Source organism: Mytilus galloprovincialis, chromosome 4, assembly GCF_965363235.1.
Source record: "Mytilus galloprovincialis chromosome 4, xbMytGall1.hap1.1, whole genome shotgun sequence".
NCBI classification, from domain to species: Eukaryota; Metazoa; Mollusca; class Bivalvia; order Mytilida; family Mytilidae; genus Mytilus; species Mytilus galloprovincialis.
In genome coordinates this window covers 72,375,470-72,392,534 of record NC_134841.1, presented here as the reverse complement: position 1 = coordinate 72,392,534, position 17,065 = coordinate 72,375,470, and the positions used below count along the sequence as shown (strand labels likewise).

The window sequence follows — 17,065 nt, the reverse complement described above, 5'->3', positions numbered from 1 at the left end:
GATGCTAAATCTAATTATTTGTGAACATACTGTTCTTAATCATTTCAAAACCCCTAAAATACTAAGGTTTTCCTTCCCGAGGAATGAATGCTGCGCTCATCAAGCGCACCAGATGGTCGGTTTACACAAAAACCCGTTAAATGCGTATTTAATCGGTATATCTAATTAATTTCTATTTCTGATTCGTCGACTCCATTTTTTAAAATAAATATTTAACTTTAATTCTCTTGATTATAAATTGCATACTTTTTCAGCAATCTAGTATTATGAGTATCTTCCCAATGAAGGGACCAATATCCGGCAGTACAATGCTAACTATCTCGGGCGATAAGTTTGAAATTGGCTCCAATCTTTCTGTGAAGATTGGTATGGTGCTGTGTGATATTCAATCGTAAGTATTTTTGTTTTTCTTTACAATGTCACTGGAGTAAAGCTGATGACCGTAACTGCATTCACGGTCATCCCAAGATGTCGGATGAAAAATTAGGTCAGTTTCTTTATTGTCTGTTTAAGTGTTTCTAGATCATTTTCTTTACAAATCATACATTGAAACGATGAAAATTAATAAAAGAATCACTCGGAAATCACTAATTACTTCCGAGAAATGTGCATGAAACGGGAATTTCGATTTGAAAAAATCGTGAAGATGACCGTAAATCACAATCGAGATGACCGTAACAGAAACAGCGATTCATAACAAGGGTGACCGTAATTGGTTTTAAGATGACCGTAATTTGTAAATGATGACCGTAACTTTTAAAGGATGACCCTCAATTCTAAGAAATATCCGTATTTATATAACTACCTTTTTGTATCAAATGATAAATCGTGTTGGTATAAACATATTAATATGAGAGTATTATCCTATAGGTAGAAGAAAATAAGACGTGCTTCAAATTGAAAAGTTTACCATATGTATCTTTTTTTACGGTAGAGGGTTTAATTTTTAAAATGAATTTGCAAAAAGACATGCAAATAAACAGGTAGGGAAAACATGCTACAAAAGCGCGATAAAATGACACCTTACAAGTATAATGAAAAAAAATGCGGTGCACAGCCTCCAACTACAAAGATTTTTTTTTATTTCTAGGATTCCTTTTAATGCATTATAATAAATACACATTTTTAAAAATGCCAATGCATGTACACCCATTGATATTATATCGTCTTCCATTTTGTGCAAATAAAATCACAGAAAATATTTTGAAAACATCATACGACTAGTGAAGGTGAGCTCCAGCAAAGTTTAGTACGAATAGCGTATCACAAGGCGGAACGTTGTCAATTTGTATATATACAGAAATGTTATTCATACAGTCAGGATTATACTTCGCCAAAATTATCTCCCCATTACGCCAGTTCATGCTCATAACAATCGTAGAAATTGAAGACATTGTAGGGATGACGCTCTGCCAATTTTGCTCTTGAAAACTGACAAATTTATCCACATAGCACCATTATGATCCGTTATATGTCAGTTGTATTTTAAAAGACAAATGTATCTACTAGCAATTGAGCATTAGTTAATGATCTTGTCTGTACTTAAAAATATTGTTTGATCGGATGTCAGGTGGAATTTTCGAAAATTCTGAAGCATTTTAAAAAAAATTCTAATTAAATATTTCGTGGAAGGGCAGACTAAATATTTTCAGTGGTTGAAGATTATAAACCCTAGTTATCACACACAAGAAAATCATATCTTTTTCGAAAATATTCATTTTCATCGTCCAAATTAAAAGACTGTCGTCAAGAACTTTTAGAAAAAAAAAATAGCTATTCGAACACACCCACTGTTTTTGTGATTCATTACATAAATATTTCACTTGACCCATATATTCAATTTTCATCTTTTGTCATTTGTTTACGTTATAAAGTCAACTTGTAGCTTTGATATATAAAAATGATAGAATCTGAAGCGAGATGCTATATCAAATACTCTTGCTTTTTACGTTTTAAAGACAAAATATACACCTCAAACATGCCCCAACATAAAAAGGTGCACTCGATTTTCTCTTTTCGATACAATCGTTACCTATTTTTGGGAAAATTTTCTTGATTCACATAATGGAAGGGCAGACACGAAAATTTCTGAACTAAAAGATTTATATGTTCTCCGTCCCTCGTTAAAAAATAAATAAATCGGAGGTTAAGCATTTTCTACATCCCACTTATGGATACCCATGTCGTCGACTTGATATCTTATTGTTTTGCATTACTATGTAATAGATAAATTGAAAACTTATGCAAATGGAGTTTTTAAAATAAAACACTTCGTAATTGAGAAGAAAATTGTCGTTGTATTTGTTTCTATTAACTTTTGAAAATTTTGTCACTACAGTTAACATTACAGTAAACATTTATCGCCTTCTCTAACAAAGAGCTTCGATTCTTTTGTTCTATTTCAAGAGTGTTTTCGCCTGCATATATCAAGACAAATTAAGATTTTAATCTGCTTGCTCTGGAACCATACACATGGGCTCGATTACCGAATATCCATATGTATTATTAATGTTTTGTATGCTCCATTAATTGGCATTATGTTTTTCTGGTCTGTGCGTACGTTCGTCCGTTCGTCTATTTGTTTGTCCGTTTGTCCAGCTTCAAGTTAAATCAACTTGAAACTTAGTACACATTTTTCCTATGGTATGATCTTTTTAATTCTAATGCCAAACAACAGTTTTATCCCATTTTCATAGTCCACTATACATAGAAAATGAAAGTGTAGATGAGGCATTCGTGTACCAGGGACATATTCATGTTTCTTCAAATTTTCGTCGTATCGCTGTCAATTTGTGTTAAAATTTTAACGTCGTTATCAATAAATATTTCATTGTTTACGAGAAATATGCAATTTACTATCATTGTCATAAATCCCAAATACGGCCAATTATATTATAGTTTAATAAAAGAAATTTATTAAACATATTTATATCCGCCAACCGAGCCCCTATTGAGATCGACAAACTCAACAAAAAGCTTTCAATACAAATACGGATATTTCATAGAATTGACGGTCATCCTATAAAAGTTACGGTCGTCCTATATAAATTACAGTCAGTCTTTACAAATTACGGTCATCCTTTACAAGTTACGGTCATCTTTTTACCAATCACGGTCATCCTTGTTATATGTTACGGTCATCTTGAAAATATTTTGATTATGATTTACGGTCATCTTCACGATTTTTTCAAATCGAGTTTCCCGTTTCATGCACATTTCTCGGAAGTAATTAGTGATTTCCGAGTGATTCTTTTATTATTTTTCATCGTTTCAATGTATGATTTGTAAAGAAAATGATATGGAAACACTTTAACAGACAATACAGAAACTGACCTAATTTTTCATCCGACATCTTGGGATGACCGTGAATGCAGTTACGGTCATCAGCTTTACCCCAGTGAATGTATAACAGAATGATAAATTGGGACAGTTGGCAAATATGACTTTGATGAATTTAACTAATTCTCAAGTTGATGTCCATTTCAATTTTATTTTGTGTAACCTATGTAAGAACGCAGTTGAATTTGAACTACATTTTCTTTTAAATTGTCCTGTTCTTAAAGATACATCATCTCAATAGCTGTCTAACCTGAATTATAAATTCAAAATTTTCAAAGTCATCTGGCATGTCTGATGAAGGGAAAATTGTTTTGTTTCTTTCATTTGAAGTTTTTTATCACTTCAATCTTATCTAAACTATTGCACTCCCTTTTGTAGAACGAATGAAACTTCTAGAAAACATTAAGGTAGTTTAAAAAGCTATAAAAGTATAATAAAATCGGTCAAGAGTTGTCTCGCATAGGCATAGGTCTATAAGTTGATTAAGAAATGTAATTTCTCCAAGTCGCAGTGGCTTCCAAAAGACATAATGTTTTGTCAATAACATTGTTTATAACTTTATTACTTTAAATGTACATACATGTTTTTATTTAAGTTTACTTAAAACTTCAAATCATTTTAATCATTCTAATCATCACTGTGCTTTATTATCTTATTCATTTGATGTCACAGGTAAATTTTTGGGCACCATGATTGGTTAATAAAATATTTTGTATCTTATATTGCCTAGCGTTATTTTCATCGCAATTATACATTCATGGCTTTTATATATTAAGTTCGAGCCTCCTGCTAAATCTTTCTTTTTTAAGAAAAGCGCTTGAAACGCACACAAATTATAGTGATATTATTTTAAACTTTTTAGATGATTATTTGTCATTGAATTATGGCTTCAAACTTGTTGCATCTGATGATTAATCGTAATAAATATTTGCATTTTTAATGATATAAGAACCCGAAAACCAAACTGAATTTAACAATATCTTTTGCTTAAGTAGGTTCTTTGTATTCAAGATTTAATGTTAACACGTACAAACGGCACAAGCCTTACAAACCTATCGCGTCAAAATACTGGTTAGTTTATTATCGTTTTAATTTTTAACAACAAAAATTACGAATTGAATTTAAGAAACCTTTTTATTTTTGATTTGAGTTTAAATAACATTTATTATGGCATCTCAATGAGATATCATGTAATTGTTATATGACAATTTAAAGTTGAATATCTAGCAACAAGAGTAATCATTAAAGGCATTTTATATTTTAGGAAAAACAACACAGAAATTGTGTGCCTCACACAGTCTTGTGGAAGATGTATACAAGCGTTTGAAGGAGACAATCTTGAAATGACTCATTGTAAATACAGTGGAGATATTGTGGTGGCTATTGATGGCACATCATACCAGCCGTTAGAAAACAATACATTTTGTTATATGCCAAACCCAAAGATTATTCAGCAACCGTCACGAAATAGTACTATTATAAGGTATTTTTTAATCAAGATTATGTTTAAAATGACTGACAAGGAAATAAAAGGGAACCTCGTAGTCGTCAGAACCTGAAATAAAAAAATATGTTGTCAATGAAACTTAAAGACCGGATGGTACAATGCTACAATTTTAAACGAAATACAACAAACTATATGTATAAAGCATTTGATGGCAGAGACAATAAGAAACACGTGTTTTCAATTTCATTCCTTTTGAGGTCTTGAAAGTTATGTTAAGGTGCCTGGCAAGGTTCAGCGACATGAGTTAAGAGTCAGAGATGAAATTTTAAACATTACAAAATGCATTTGCATTCTAAGAAAAACATAAGCATCGACAATCTATCGTTTGTTATTGGTGAAATACATATATCAAAAGAAATCCAGCGAAAAAGACAAATGCTGCATTCGACGACAAAAAGAAACTTTAAATTATATTTCTAATTTCCCATTGACGTTAAATATATAAATAAAAAGAAGAAGATTGTTTTCCGTTGTAAAATTATGCTTTAAGGTGTCAAACAACATTTCTTTCAGTGGAGGTTTAAACATTGAATTTTTTGGAAACTGGTTTGATTCTGTTACCAACCACGGTATTATGATAAGTGTGGGTGATGTTCGTATTGGTTCAGTAAGTTTAATTAAAACATTAATAAATTCATATTCTCTCTAAATAAAAAAATAATAAAGGCCGTGATGGAAAGTTGGGTATTTAGCATGTAAAGTTATTGTGTTATTCGACAAAAGTCATTTATGCGTAAATATTTTTGGTTGGATTCAAATGTACATTTCTAAACATTTTCTTATAATCCTCATAAATGTTTTGGAGAGAAAACTGATTTTACTGCCTCTTGTATGTAGCATGAATGTTTGCAAAGCGCTACTCTTGTAAACACATTTTGTTCAATCATACAAGTTTAATTACTTTCAATTGTTAAGATGGAGCAAAATATCATAATAAAAAAAAAATAATTACAAAGATTTCAACCAATGACAAGTAAAAGGTCTAATCACAAATGTAATCTGATGTTCAGTAGTCGTTTGTGATGCAGTTCATAAGTGTTTCTCGTTGGTTTCCCCGTTTGAATGGTTTTACACTTATCATTTTTTGGACCTTTTATAGTTTGCCGTTCGGTGTGGGCCAATGTTTCGTTCCGTACTTTGATCTATTATGTTTTACTTGTATAGATTGTGACTTGGACGGGGAGTTGTCTCATTGGCACTCATACCACATCTTCCTTACATCTATTCCAATTGTAACAGTTTTGTTAAGATAGTATGATTTGTAGAGCATTTGCCATTCGTAACTCACATATCTTGTGATGGACGATAATTATTAAGTACTTAAAGAAAACTTCTCTTTATTTCTATCTAGAGCAGCAAGTCACTGATTTTATGGCTTTAATTTGAAAAATCTGGTCATTTCGTGCTGTAAGATTTTTGTTATTTACATAAACTTATCGTATTTAACAACATTTTCAACACACTCGTTTCTCATTTGGGGCCACTTTTGATTTATTGTGGAATGCGGAGAGAATCCCAAACGTCCGTAAAATTTATCCAAACTTAATCAATCATGATCGATCCTTATGCAAATAAAATTCACAACCTTCGAACATTACTCAATGGAAGCTGATTTACAAATCGTGTGAATTGTTGTAAATATTTGAATATTGGCTTCCTAGGTAACACCTATATTGAAAATAAACAATATGATTTGTTATATATTTACAGTTTTGAACATATATAGAATTTCTTAGCATAACAAATGATATTTTTGTTTACTGTATATAAAGTCATTTCACTATATTCCACTGGGTCTTCAAATTTTAGTAACTGAACATTTATGTATTTATGAACTGAAAGAGTATACAACTAGGTTTATTTTCCTACAAGTATTCTTAGATCTATATCATATGATTTCATTTTGTCTTTTGGTATTTTTATGTATGCTTCATTTCAATCGAAAGAGTAAAGTCAGCTAACACTGACTTTAATGGTGTGTAATTAAAATTTGTATTGTGATTTGACATCACTGTTTGGTATACATGTGTTAGAATAACACTAAAACGTGTTTAAACCACCATTTTTGTGAGAGACCATAATCAGGAGTCTTTAAATATAATGGTTGGTGTTGGTTGTCTTAATTCTGATTGTCTCGCAACAAAGGGGAAATAACTATATTTGATAAATATTCATTCCAGTCTTGTACAATGAAACATTCCGGATCACTGTTAGTGTGTTCTACTCCAGATTTGAAATCCGAATTGAACAAATCTTCAGAGGTTATCGAGGGACGAATGAGTGTAATGTTAGATAACAATCCAGTCAAACCAACCAAACTCATGATTTATCCTGACCCAGAATTAGACTACCTGGATATAGACACTCAACTGAAAGATATTGAATTGAAGGACACACTTTTACAACTAAAGGTAAATAAAACTCATGAAGTTTATATAAATTGTTATGCTATAGACGTGCGTTTCGTCTTTATAATAAATAATTAGTGGCGTCCAAATCAATAACACTGAAATTTAAAATACCGAAAAATTAGAAATATATGGCAAAAGTAATATATGCATACAATATGGAAACTGTAACGTTTGCCAACATTTAGTGAACAGAAGTAAATCTGTAAAACGCATGACCGATGAGTTATATGTCATGTCAACCAATGACGTTACTTTATGTTCATTCTGTTGTATGAACTAGCAGATTATCCATCTAGTCCTTTAGATTCTAAAGAGGTAAATTGGGTACATCTGAAGAAAATGCACGTTAAGAGGATCACGTGAACAGCTTAGTAAATTTGTTTGTAGGGTAGAGTTTCTTTTTGTAAAATTTATATTTATGAATATATCAATGATCATTCATGTAAACATAGAAATGTTAACTACTATGCTAGTCATACATCATTTACATCGACCCAGTGATAAAGAATAAACTCATCTTATAGCAACAGGTGTTATTTGTCACTCCCAGTGTTTTTTGTGGGTTTTATGTTGATAAGTCTTTAGTTTTCTAAGTTGTTTTTTGTGACCTGTCCTTTATTTTGCTTGTCTTTTTCGTTTCAGTTATAAAATTGTCAGTTTTTATTAGACTGATAAGTTTGTATGTTCCTTTGATATCGTTCGCTTCTCTCTTATACATTAAAAAAGGAAATAATCAGAAACGTTTTGATGTGGAAACATTGGAAATATATCAATGTTCATTGTAAAGGCTTGTTCGCATGTTCTTTCTTTTTGTTGCAGACAGATTAGATGACTACTATGCATTTATTATCACTCCTGTTTGACTCTCCCTTTGGTATCTTTCGTCCCTCTTTTATCTGTTCGGTTTGCTATAGTTTTCATATCACACAATATTTCTTTATAGGAAAATATCGTTTTTGAATGTGACTGAAACACAAAATTAAAAAACAAAGGATATGATGTATTCATTCATGACAGTCACAGTAAGGCCATCAACGCCTAGTCGGATAAAAACAGTAATACAAGAAACAGGTTCTTAAGTTTGAGTATATGTATATCATAACATATTTGTTTGCAGGGACGATATCTGAATTCTGCAGCAAGAGGGGAAGATTATAAAATAAAAATAAACGGATCAAGTTGTCCTGTTATGGATCTCCATCAAAGTTATCTGATATGTAACCTTTCTAACACAGTTCATATCAAAGATGTACCTTTACTTGTCGAGGTAAATAGTTTTTCAAACATAATTTCCTGAATAAAAATTACTGTTGATTTCCTAAAAAAAAAAATTAAACGCATATCCTCCTATACGAAGGTTCGTGAATAGGCGGTAGAAAATTAAATAATTAATAAGGTGATGTGTAATTGCCATGCCGTTTAGACTTTGTTAAAGACGGTGACCTATAGGTGGTAATTTTTATGTCATTCGGTTTCTAGTGGAGAGTTGTTTTATTGGCAATCATACCAAATCTTTTTTTATATCATATACACAATACTAACGTGAGTTAGAGCAACAACTGATAGCGTAAGACCTTCAACGCTGAGTAAAACTTTTTGTTTAAAGTGAGGTTTGCAATGTCCAATTATAAAAAAATGTTGAGCAAGAAAAAAAAATACTCGGGCATATCCATGAATTACAGATACACATATACGTGAAAGAAGTTGAGATAATTAAGAGCGCTCCACCATCCTATTCTTGAGTGTAGTTCAAAGTTGTGATTTCATAAAAACTGGACATATTATACGACATTTGCTAAACATCTATCTCGAAAGATTTCCTTTTTTGCTCCATAAATGTATTTAACATAATCAACAGAAAACCTGCAACTGCTTTGATAACATGAATGAGAGACACCTGTTATGATATGCAACAAACCAAAATAGTTTGTTGACATGTATTTCTTTAGTTCAAAGTCGTATAGCAAGTATGTGTACTGTAGTATTGTAAATTGAGCGAAAGTTTATTTTAACTTTTTCAGAAAATTAATACTTTTTTTAAGGCGAATTGAGGATATGTCTTTTACTTGATAGAATGAACGCGATGTTTATGGTTTAAAAAAAACCCACAACATTTCATTATAAATGATGAAACTTTGATAATAAAAATGCAAATAAAACAATGTATTTTACTGAAATGAATAAAAACAGATTTGGTGTTAAGTCTACCTCAGTGTTATATTTACTTATACATCAAGTTAAACCTTCAATCATTATGTTAATATTTTGTTATTGAACTTTTATTTGTTTTACTGTAAAGGTATCTGTTGGTCATAACTGGAAGACGGTTTTAGGGAACATGAGGTTTTTCCATGTAGAATATCGCAAGAACCAAATACATGTCCAACTTGCAGCAATGTGTTTGGGGACTTTTGCTGTTTTGATTTTATGTCTTGTATTTGTCATGCAGAAGAAACACTTAGGAGTGTTTAGAAAGAAAGCAACTGAAGAGTTTTCTGTTGTGTACCTCAATAGCACAGAAACAAGAGGCCTTATGGATCCACCAACTGATACAGGTAGTTGGATGTTTTGTTTATACCCTTTTGTTGAGGCTTCTGTGGTTTAATGCGGACACTAGTTTTCTGCAGAATCAGCATATTTGTGATATTGTTATTATATTCGGAAATTGCAACTGGAGTGTATCACTGAAAAGTTAAACTCGCATTTAAAATATTCAAATTTAAAATCATTATGTTTATTGCTTTTTAGATAGTAAATAAAGTATTTTCATTTTTTAGCAACAGTATAAAACAATTCACGCATAATTTTCGGGATTTACCATATTTTCAAACAAAAACGAACTCAAAAAATGATTTTCTCAAATTCGTTTCGAGCCCCCTAGAATGAATATCTTCTAATCCTAATTCAGGTACACTGGAAGATACATTTGATATTTGTAATATTGCGTTTTTAATCGATAAATGTTGAAAACAACAACAACTCAATTTATATTAACTCATTATAAGAATTCAGAGAAAACTTGCAATTGTTTATTTTCGTGGAACATGTAAGGTAGATGTCGTACAATCACATTTGTTTGTCAAACAGAATAAAAAACAAAGCCTTTCAGAGCTGGTTGTTGAAGGAGCTACCTGGGATCCTAAGCCAGGATTTGACGCTATTGAAATTGTTGACATGCTGAAGCAGCAAAATATCTTCATTGAACGCGATTTGGTTAGACTTGGGCAAGATATTGGCCATGGTGAGTATATAATAATATTCAAATTAATGATTTTTGAAAAAAAAAAACATCTACAAAGACTACAGGTCTAAATCAACGCAAGTTTATACGATACTGAATGATTTGTTTCAAGAATGGAAAATCAAAAATTCCTCGTGTGCTTTGAAAACATACCCCAACAAGGTTGTTTAAAAATCAACTGAAGTCGTTTCTTCACACGTTATATGGTGCATTGGTTAACAAAAGTAAAAGGTTTTTACAATTAACGTCTAAAATTCCTTTTAATCACTCTCGTCCATCGCTATTTATCAATCATGTTAATTATATTTCAAATAATTCATGCATTAATCGCAATGGTCATACATGCTCATATGTAGTAGGCAATGCACGCTGTTGATGCACTTTGCTCGATACAGAGCTCCCTCTACCCCAACATTTCTCCTTGTCCTTTTTATGGTTTATGAATATACTCGTCATAGATACTTATACCAAACAATAAAAAAGGCCAAATAAAAAAAATGCATTCGCATTTGATAAGTGAGTGACATCGGGTAAAACATTATATGAAAAAATGCTTTTGGTTATTATAAAGATATTTATAAGCCAATATTTCGATCTAATGAGTTATGAAATACTTTTTTATGCAGGAAATTTTGGATGTGTTTACCAGGGGTATCTGAGATCAATGGAAGAAAGGGATGAACAACTTGTTGCCGTCAAAACTGTTCTTAGTAAGTAAAAACAATTATGACAAGTAATTTTTTTGTACATTAATTCGACCGTTAGTTTTCTCGTTTGAAATGTTTTACATTTGTAAATTCTGGAGGTTGTATAGTTGACAATGTATGTGGTATAGGCTTTGCTCATTTTTTAATTCCGTTCGGTGATCGAAAGCTGTTTATGTCTGAGTGTGTCTTGTGTTCTCTTGTTGAGAGTTTTCTCATTGGCAACCATACCACTTCTTTTTCTTTTTGGTAAAACTAAAAGTCTATTCATTTCAAAGTTTAATATGCTATTTTTTCATTTATAGTACAAAAAAATAAAATCACAAAAATACTAAACTTAGAGGAAAATCAATTTGGAAAGTCCATAATCACATGGCAATTTCAAATAACAAAATGCACCAAAAACGAATGGACAAGAACTGTCATATTCCTGATTTTCAAATGCAGAAAATGGTGGATTAAACCTGGTTTTATAGCGCTAACCCTCTCACTTTGATTACAGTCTCATCATATTCCGTTATATTTACATTGATGCATTAACTAAACAGACACAATAAATAAATAGTCAAAATATGGGTACATCAGTCATCATCGTATAACAATTTTAAAAGGGACAATTTAACAGAACACAAAAACATCTATCTACAAACACATTCATTGATTTGTGTGTCTGACGTTGTATAAAGATGTAATTGTTATAGAAATACAACTTCATCGAACATTTTAAGCTCTTCGTCGAAAAATGTATATTTCAACATTAAAATAAGGGAACTAGTTTTGACAAAAATAATTAAAAAGTGAAATGAACCGCGAATTAAAATATCCTTAATGTCAATTTATCTTTTTCTGTTCATATATAGTCCGTTACAACACAAGTTGATTACATTTTACCATCTGCAAATTGCCAACCATAAAAATAAATCACAACTAGTAATGTTAATTTGTTATTGATTCATTGATAAAGTGTCTGAATAAACGGATTACGTCACAACATAATTATTTTAGAATTATAGATTATCAATTCAATTTTTCACTTGTGATTCAAGTGGTAGGAAGGCATGTGCATCTACACTTTTACTTGACCCTTGACCCTCAAGGGCACAGTGTACTTGTATTATATTTATCCACCATTTGCAAATGGTATAGTTAATAAGAAGTATATACTTGTATAAGTATTTGTACTTCCTATATATCGAACAAAAAAGACCAACCATTCTCAACAAGGATGAGATTTTTAGTATCATCAATGTCATTGTATATATCCCTACTATATTTTTTAATAGCAGAGGCAAGGCTTTAACTTTAAAAAAACAAATTGCACCTATTATTTAACCTAACAATGTTAGATCTGAATTTTCACACATGTAAGGTATCATACTAGTACAAATGTATTCCAAATTTAATTTCATGTATATTTAATCTAATGTGTTGCAATGCTGTTGCAGAAACAGAAGTACAGGACATAAACGCAATCGTTGATGAAGCTATGATTATGAAAGATTTCGATCATGCAAATGTGCTGTCATTGATTGGTATTTCTGTTGCCCCTGGTGAATTCCCGTTGGTTATCATTCCGTTCATGTCAAACGGGGATCTACTGTCTTATATTCGTAGCGCTGATAATGTAAGTTATAGTATATATGTTGAAATTATTGGTGTTGTGTCTATGTCCTTTTGATTGATAAAAGCTACAAGAATCCAAGAAAATATATAAATAATTGCATTGTGATTGGTAGATCGAAATATTTTATGAAGATTCATGATTTGAAAAAAAAAACTATTGTATGTTAAACTTTTCAATGAAGGCATATTCTGATATGGTTTAGAGGAGGGGGGTTGAGTACTCACAGTCATGTCGTTTGTAATGTAAACGTTTGCATTGGTTTCTGTCTGATATATAAATGTTGTACACTATTTTGACATAAATCAATGAGCCGATTTTTCGCTTGAGTTGTTTCGAATTTTGTTAGGTCGGACCTTTTTATAACTTACTGTAAGGGTATTGGCATTGATTTGTGTTGAAGACCATATGATAACATATATTTTCTATAATCGACGAGGTAAGAACTATCTTGAAAAATTGTCTTATCAGCATTCATACCACATCTTCTTACTTTAGGTGAGGTACCAGAGTACTTAGACTATAAACATTGTTTATGGTAAATAAATCTGGTGTTCTCTGGACTTGTCCCATCCATCAAATATTTTTTTTGCTTATAGTACTTCCGTTTTGATTTATTTGAATTATAAATACTTGGCCACATGGGGACTTTAATTAAAAGCCTCAGTTCATTAAAAAACATAGCAACTACTATAGTACTACAAAATTAAAAAAAAATAAATAAATAAAACAAACCAGACCATATAAAAACTACGAGCAGCTACAGTAAAATGATACAAAGGGTTTACAAATGTCAAGTAAAAGAGAAGAGAAAGCTATAAAATCATACAAGTTTGATTCTAGTATAATAATTTAAAATTGTACTTTTATGTGTGTTTTATAAAAATGAAAACCTACGGATGGATATTATTAAAAAAATATTTAGAACAGTTGTGTTGTAGGACAACAGAGATCTGATAAGTTGGGTACATTATCTTTTTAAGTTCAACAAGAAATATATGTACATCTTAAATAAATACATCGGTCGATTTTTTTTTGGCAAAAATATGAAACCGATTTCGTGAATTTTTTTTTATCTCTATGCACAGTTCAGTAAATTTTATGTTTAAGAATTTCAATACAAAATTCGAAATATAGAATGGAAAATGAGCTGCTATCTAATTTTGTTTTATAAATTTTTTCTTAAGTTTCTTTATTGTTTTATTGACAAATAATTTTTAATTTGAAATATATTATTTACAGAAGCCAACAATTAAAGATTTGGTAAAATTTGGACTTGATGTTGCTAAGGGCATGGAATATCTTGGCATTATCAAATTTGTTCACAGAGATTTAGCAGCCAGAAACTGCATGTAAGAAGTACAAAACAATCTGAACTTGCCACAAGTCTGAATGTTCAACAAATTGTTTAGAATTAGATATTCTGACTGTTTTGTTTGCAACAGTAAAAGGTCATATAAATTACAAAACACATATGTTAGTCAACTTAAGGAGGTAGACCTTGGTTCAAGGAGATAACTCTTTAAATCAGTTAAGCGTTTGTAAAAGTCGAGTTCATCAATGTATTTTAAGCATTTACCTGAAATAGATTGAAAATAATCCATGTAACCTAGAAGCTTAGAATATATTTTTGAAAATGGTTGACACAAACGTACTGATGATTTTAAGAGTTATTTCCCTTAACCTAGGTCTACTTTCTTAAAACAGGGTATGCTTGACTGTATGATTTGTGGTATACCAAAGTACTTTGGTCTGCTCGTCAACACTTCGTTTTGAATTTCCTTCAGAGTTTTTTCTGGTATGTGTTTTATTTAATTCTTTTAGTACACTCACTCAAAGTTTTAAGGAACTCTAATGAAATTCCAACTCAACATTTAGCATGTTTAGATTAACAGACGAATCATCTTTTTGATTTGTTACGTATTTTGTAATTCCGGAGTTACATGTCCTTGACTTTCAAGTTTAGTGCAGTTAGTCACATGTTGTGTATATATAACTTTAAACTTTACAAAAGAAAAAGTAAACTTATGTTTTAATTTGGTACTTTGACTGTTATATTAATAAATAAGCAAGGATGTCTTATCATGCACTAGGTCCAGTATTCTTGAATCAATTAATAACACACGTTACACACTTTACACACTGTTATTTGGAGTGTTGAATGTAAACTTGCTTTGATTTTTGAAAATATTCTTGTTATCCATACTAAAGTAAGATATTTAAGAGCGTGGCCTATCAAACACAATCACTTTTGATTTATCTCACAGGATGGATGAAAACCTTAGAGTGAAAGTGGCCGACTTTGGATTGGCTAGAGATATTTATACCAAAAACTACTATAGCAGTGATAATAAGAAAATGTTACCAGTAAAATGGATGGCTCCGGAGAGTTTAGAAAATGGGACCTATAGTACAAAATCAGATGTTGTATGTAAATTAGATGTAACGTCATGTTTATAATATTTGTTTACAATGACGTTAAAATGATGTTTTGATAAGCACACGTTTTCCTATATCATGTATATACTTAATTCGAAGCTTTTGCATATTTTTGTCATACTCTAGTCTGCATCATATGAAACTTTGCACAGCATTAGCATTGTTACCTCTTTCAAAGTTGTGAAATAGCAGTTGACCTTGCTCAATGTATTAATAGGTTACACATAAAAGATAAATTCAAACAAATGTTGAAAGAAGATAGTAATAACCGATTTTGAAATTTAAAGAAGTTAATTTACTAAACATTATTTTTACGAGTCAGTCGGACAACTATGACAATGTTTAAATAAAAAATGGTATGGGAACGCATTATAAATAAACACACACAACACCACAACATGTATACATCGATCCATGGTGTCATTTATGATCAACGTGTTCATGTTTGTTTTGATTGTTTTTTAATAGTCAACAATCGGTTAACTACGACACCATAACCCGAAAGTTGAATTGTTAATAAATGTTTTGATCAGCAGTAACAGGATAAACATTTTTCGTTCGAACTATATGGATTTGTAATCAATGTAGAAAAATATTTTAAAACGTGCTCAGAGCACTTAGTTTAATATATATAAATATAAGAAGACTGAGAAGATGTGGTATGAGTGTCAATGAGACACCTCTCAATCCAAGTCACCATTTGTAATAGTAAAACTTTATATATACATGCTTTGGTTAAATAATTCGTTTTTGATGTGTTTTGTCATTTGAATTTGCCATGTGATTATGAACTTTCCAATTGGATATTCCTCTGAGTTCAGTATTTTTGTGATTTTACTTTTTTCCCCAACATAATAATTTAAAAGACATTGTTTATGTGAATTTAATCATTTAAATATTTTGAATATGTACAACCTTTCATTACAAATACAAATACGCAGATTAAGCACATGCATTAATAGATACATTACATTACTGTTCAACCCATTTTTTGTATATTGTAGTGGTCGTTCGGGGTAGTTATGTGGGAACTAATAACCAGAGGTTCTGCACCGTATTGCGACGTGAACAACTGGGATATGCTTAAATATTTACAGTCTGGCAGGCGCCTTAAAAGAACTGATTTCTGCCCACCATCATTGTAAGTAGATACGTATATATGTATGTATGTATTTCTAAAGAATATAAATATGCATAACACAAAAATACCCTCTAAAACACATATTTTGATTTTAATACACACAATATTTCATACTTTTAGGATGAGGCGAACATTTGATACGGGGGGGGGGGGGGGGGGGGGGAGATAGCGAAGATATTTGAAAACAAATTGCTTAGAAGCGAAAAAATATAAGCATGCGTAGCAACTAATGAAAATTAACAAGGGAAGACCCTCCTGCTCCCCATCCTTAAGAATATCAAATGGTCATATATTTCTTTCTGAAGAATTTAACTATGAGATATACAGTCGGCTATGTTAGTGAACTTACAAAACATTAGTAAAATTTATCAACTGACAAAAAAATTGAATCCATATGAATAATTTACCTTTCTCGAAATGTCCACATCATATTCATTTGACATAACATAATCAGTTGTTTTCCTGTTTAAGACATATAAACAGTAGCGTCTAACTATCAAGCGGAATATATCATTAATACCAGCCCAGTCAGTGGTTTTTCTCAAATGAAAGCAGAAAAAAGAATGAAATCAATTAAACAAGTTGTATAATACAAAACTTGTCTTTAAAATGTCCATAAGATTAAACAGTTTTGATATTCGAGAGGGGTACAACTACTAAGA

General features: G+C 31.0%; 1 protein-coding gene across 3 annotated transcripts in view; it reads left to right on the top strand.

Annotated features, from left to right (window-relative positions):
• LOC143072883 (hepatocyte growth factor receptor-like) overlaps positions 1 to 17,065 on the top strand; it is a 39,437-nt gene that overhangs the window by 20,451 nt on the left and 1,921 nt on the right. For 2 of the 3 annotated variants that reach the window (XM_076248020.1, XM_076248022.1), the window contains 12 exons: positions 255 to 391; positions 4,604 to 4,822; positions 5,360 to 5,453; positions 7,027 to 7,257; positions 8,375 to 8,524; positions 9,557 to 9,812; positions 10,367 to 10,498; positions 11,125 to 11,208; positions 12,648 to 12,826; positions 14,066 to 14,175; positions 15,091 to 15,250; positions 16,267 to 16,403. In XM_076248020.1, the coding sequence (XP_076104135.1) occupies positions 255 to 391; positions 4,604 to 4,822; positions 5,360 to 5,453; positions 7,027 to 7,257; positions 8,375 to 8,524; positions 9,557 to 9,812; positions 10,367 to 10,498; positions 11,125 to 11,208; positions 12,648 to 12,826; positions 14,066 to 14,175; positions 15,091 to 15,250; positions 16,267 to 16,403 (1,889 nt within the window). Of the gene's footprint in view, positions 1 to 254; positions 392 to 4,603; positions 4,823 to 5,359; positions 5,454 to 7,026; positions 7,258 to 8,374; positions 8,525 to 9,556; positions 9,813 to 10,344; positions 10,499 to 11,124; positions 11,209 to 12,647; positions 12,827 to 14,065; positions 14,176 to 15,090; positions 15,251 to 16,266; positions 16,404 to 17,065 lie in introns of those variants that run through there. The other variant, XM_076248021.1, reaches the window with a different exon arrangement.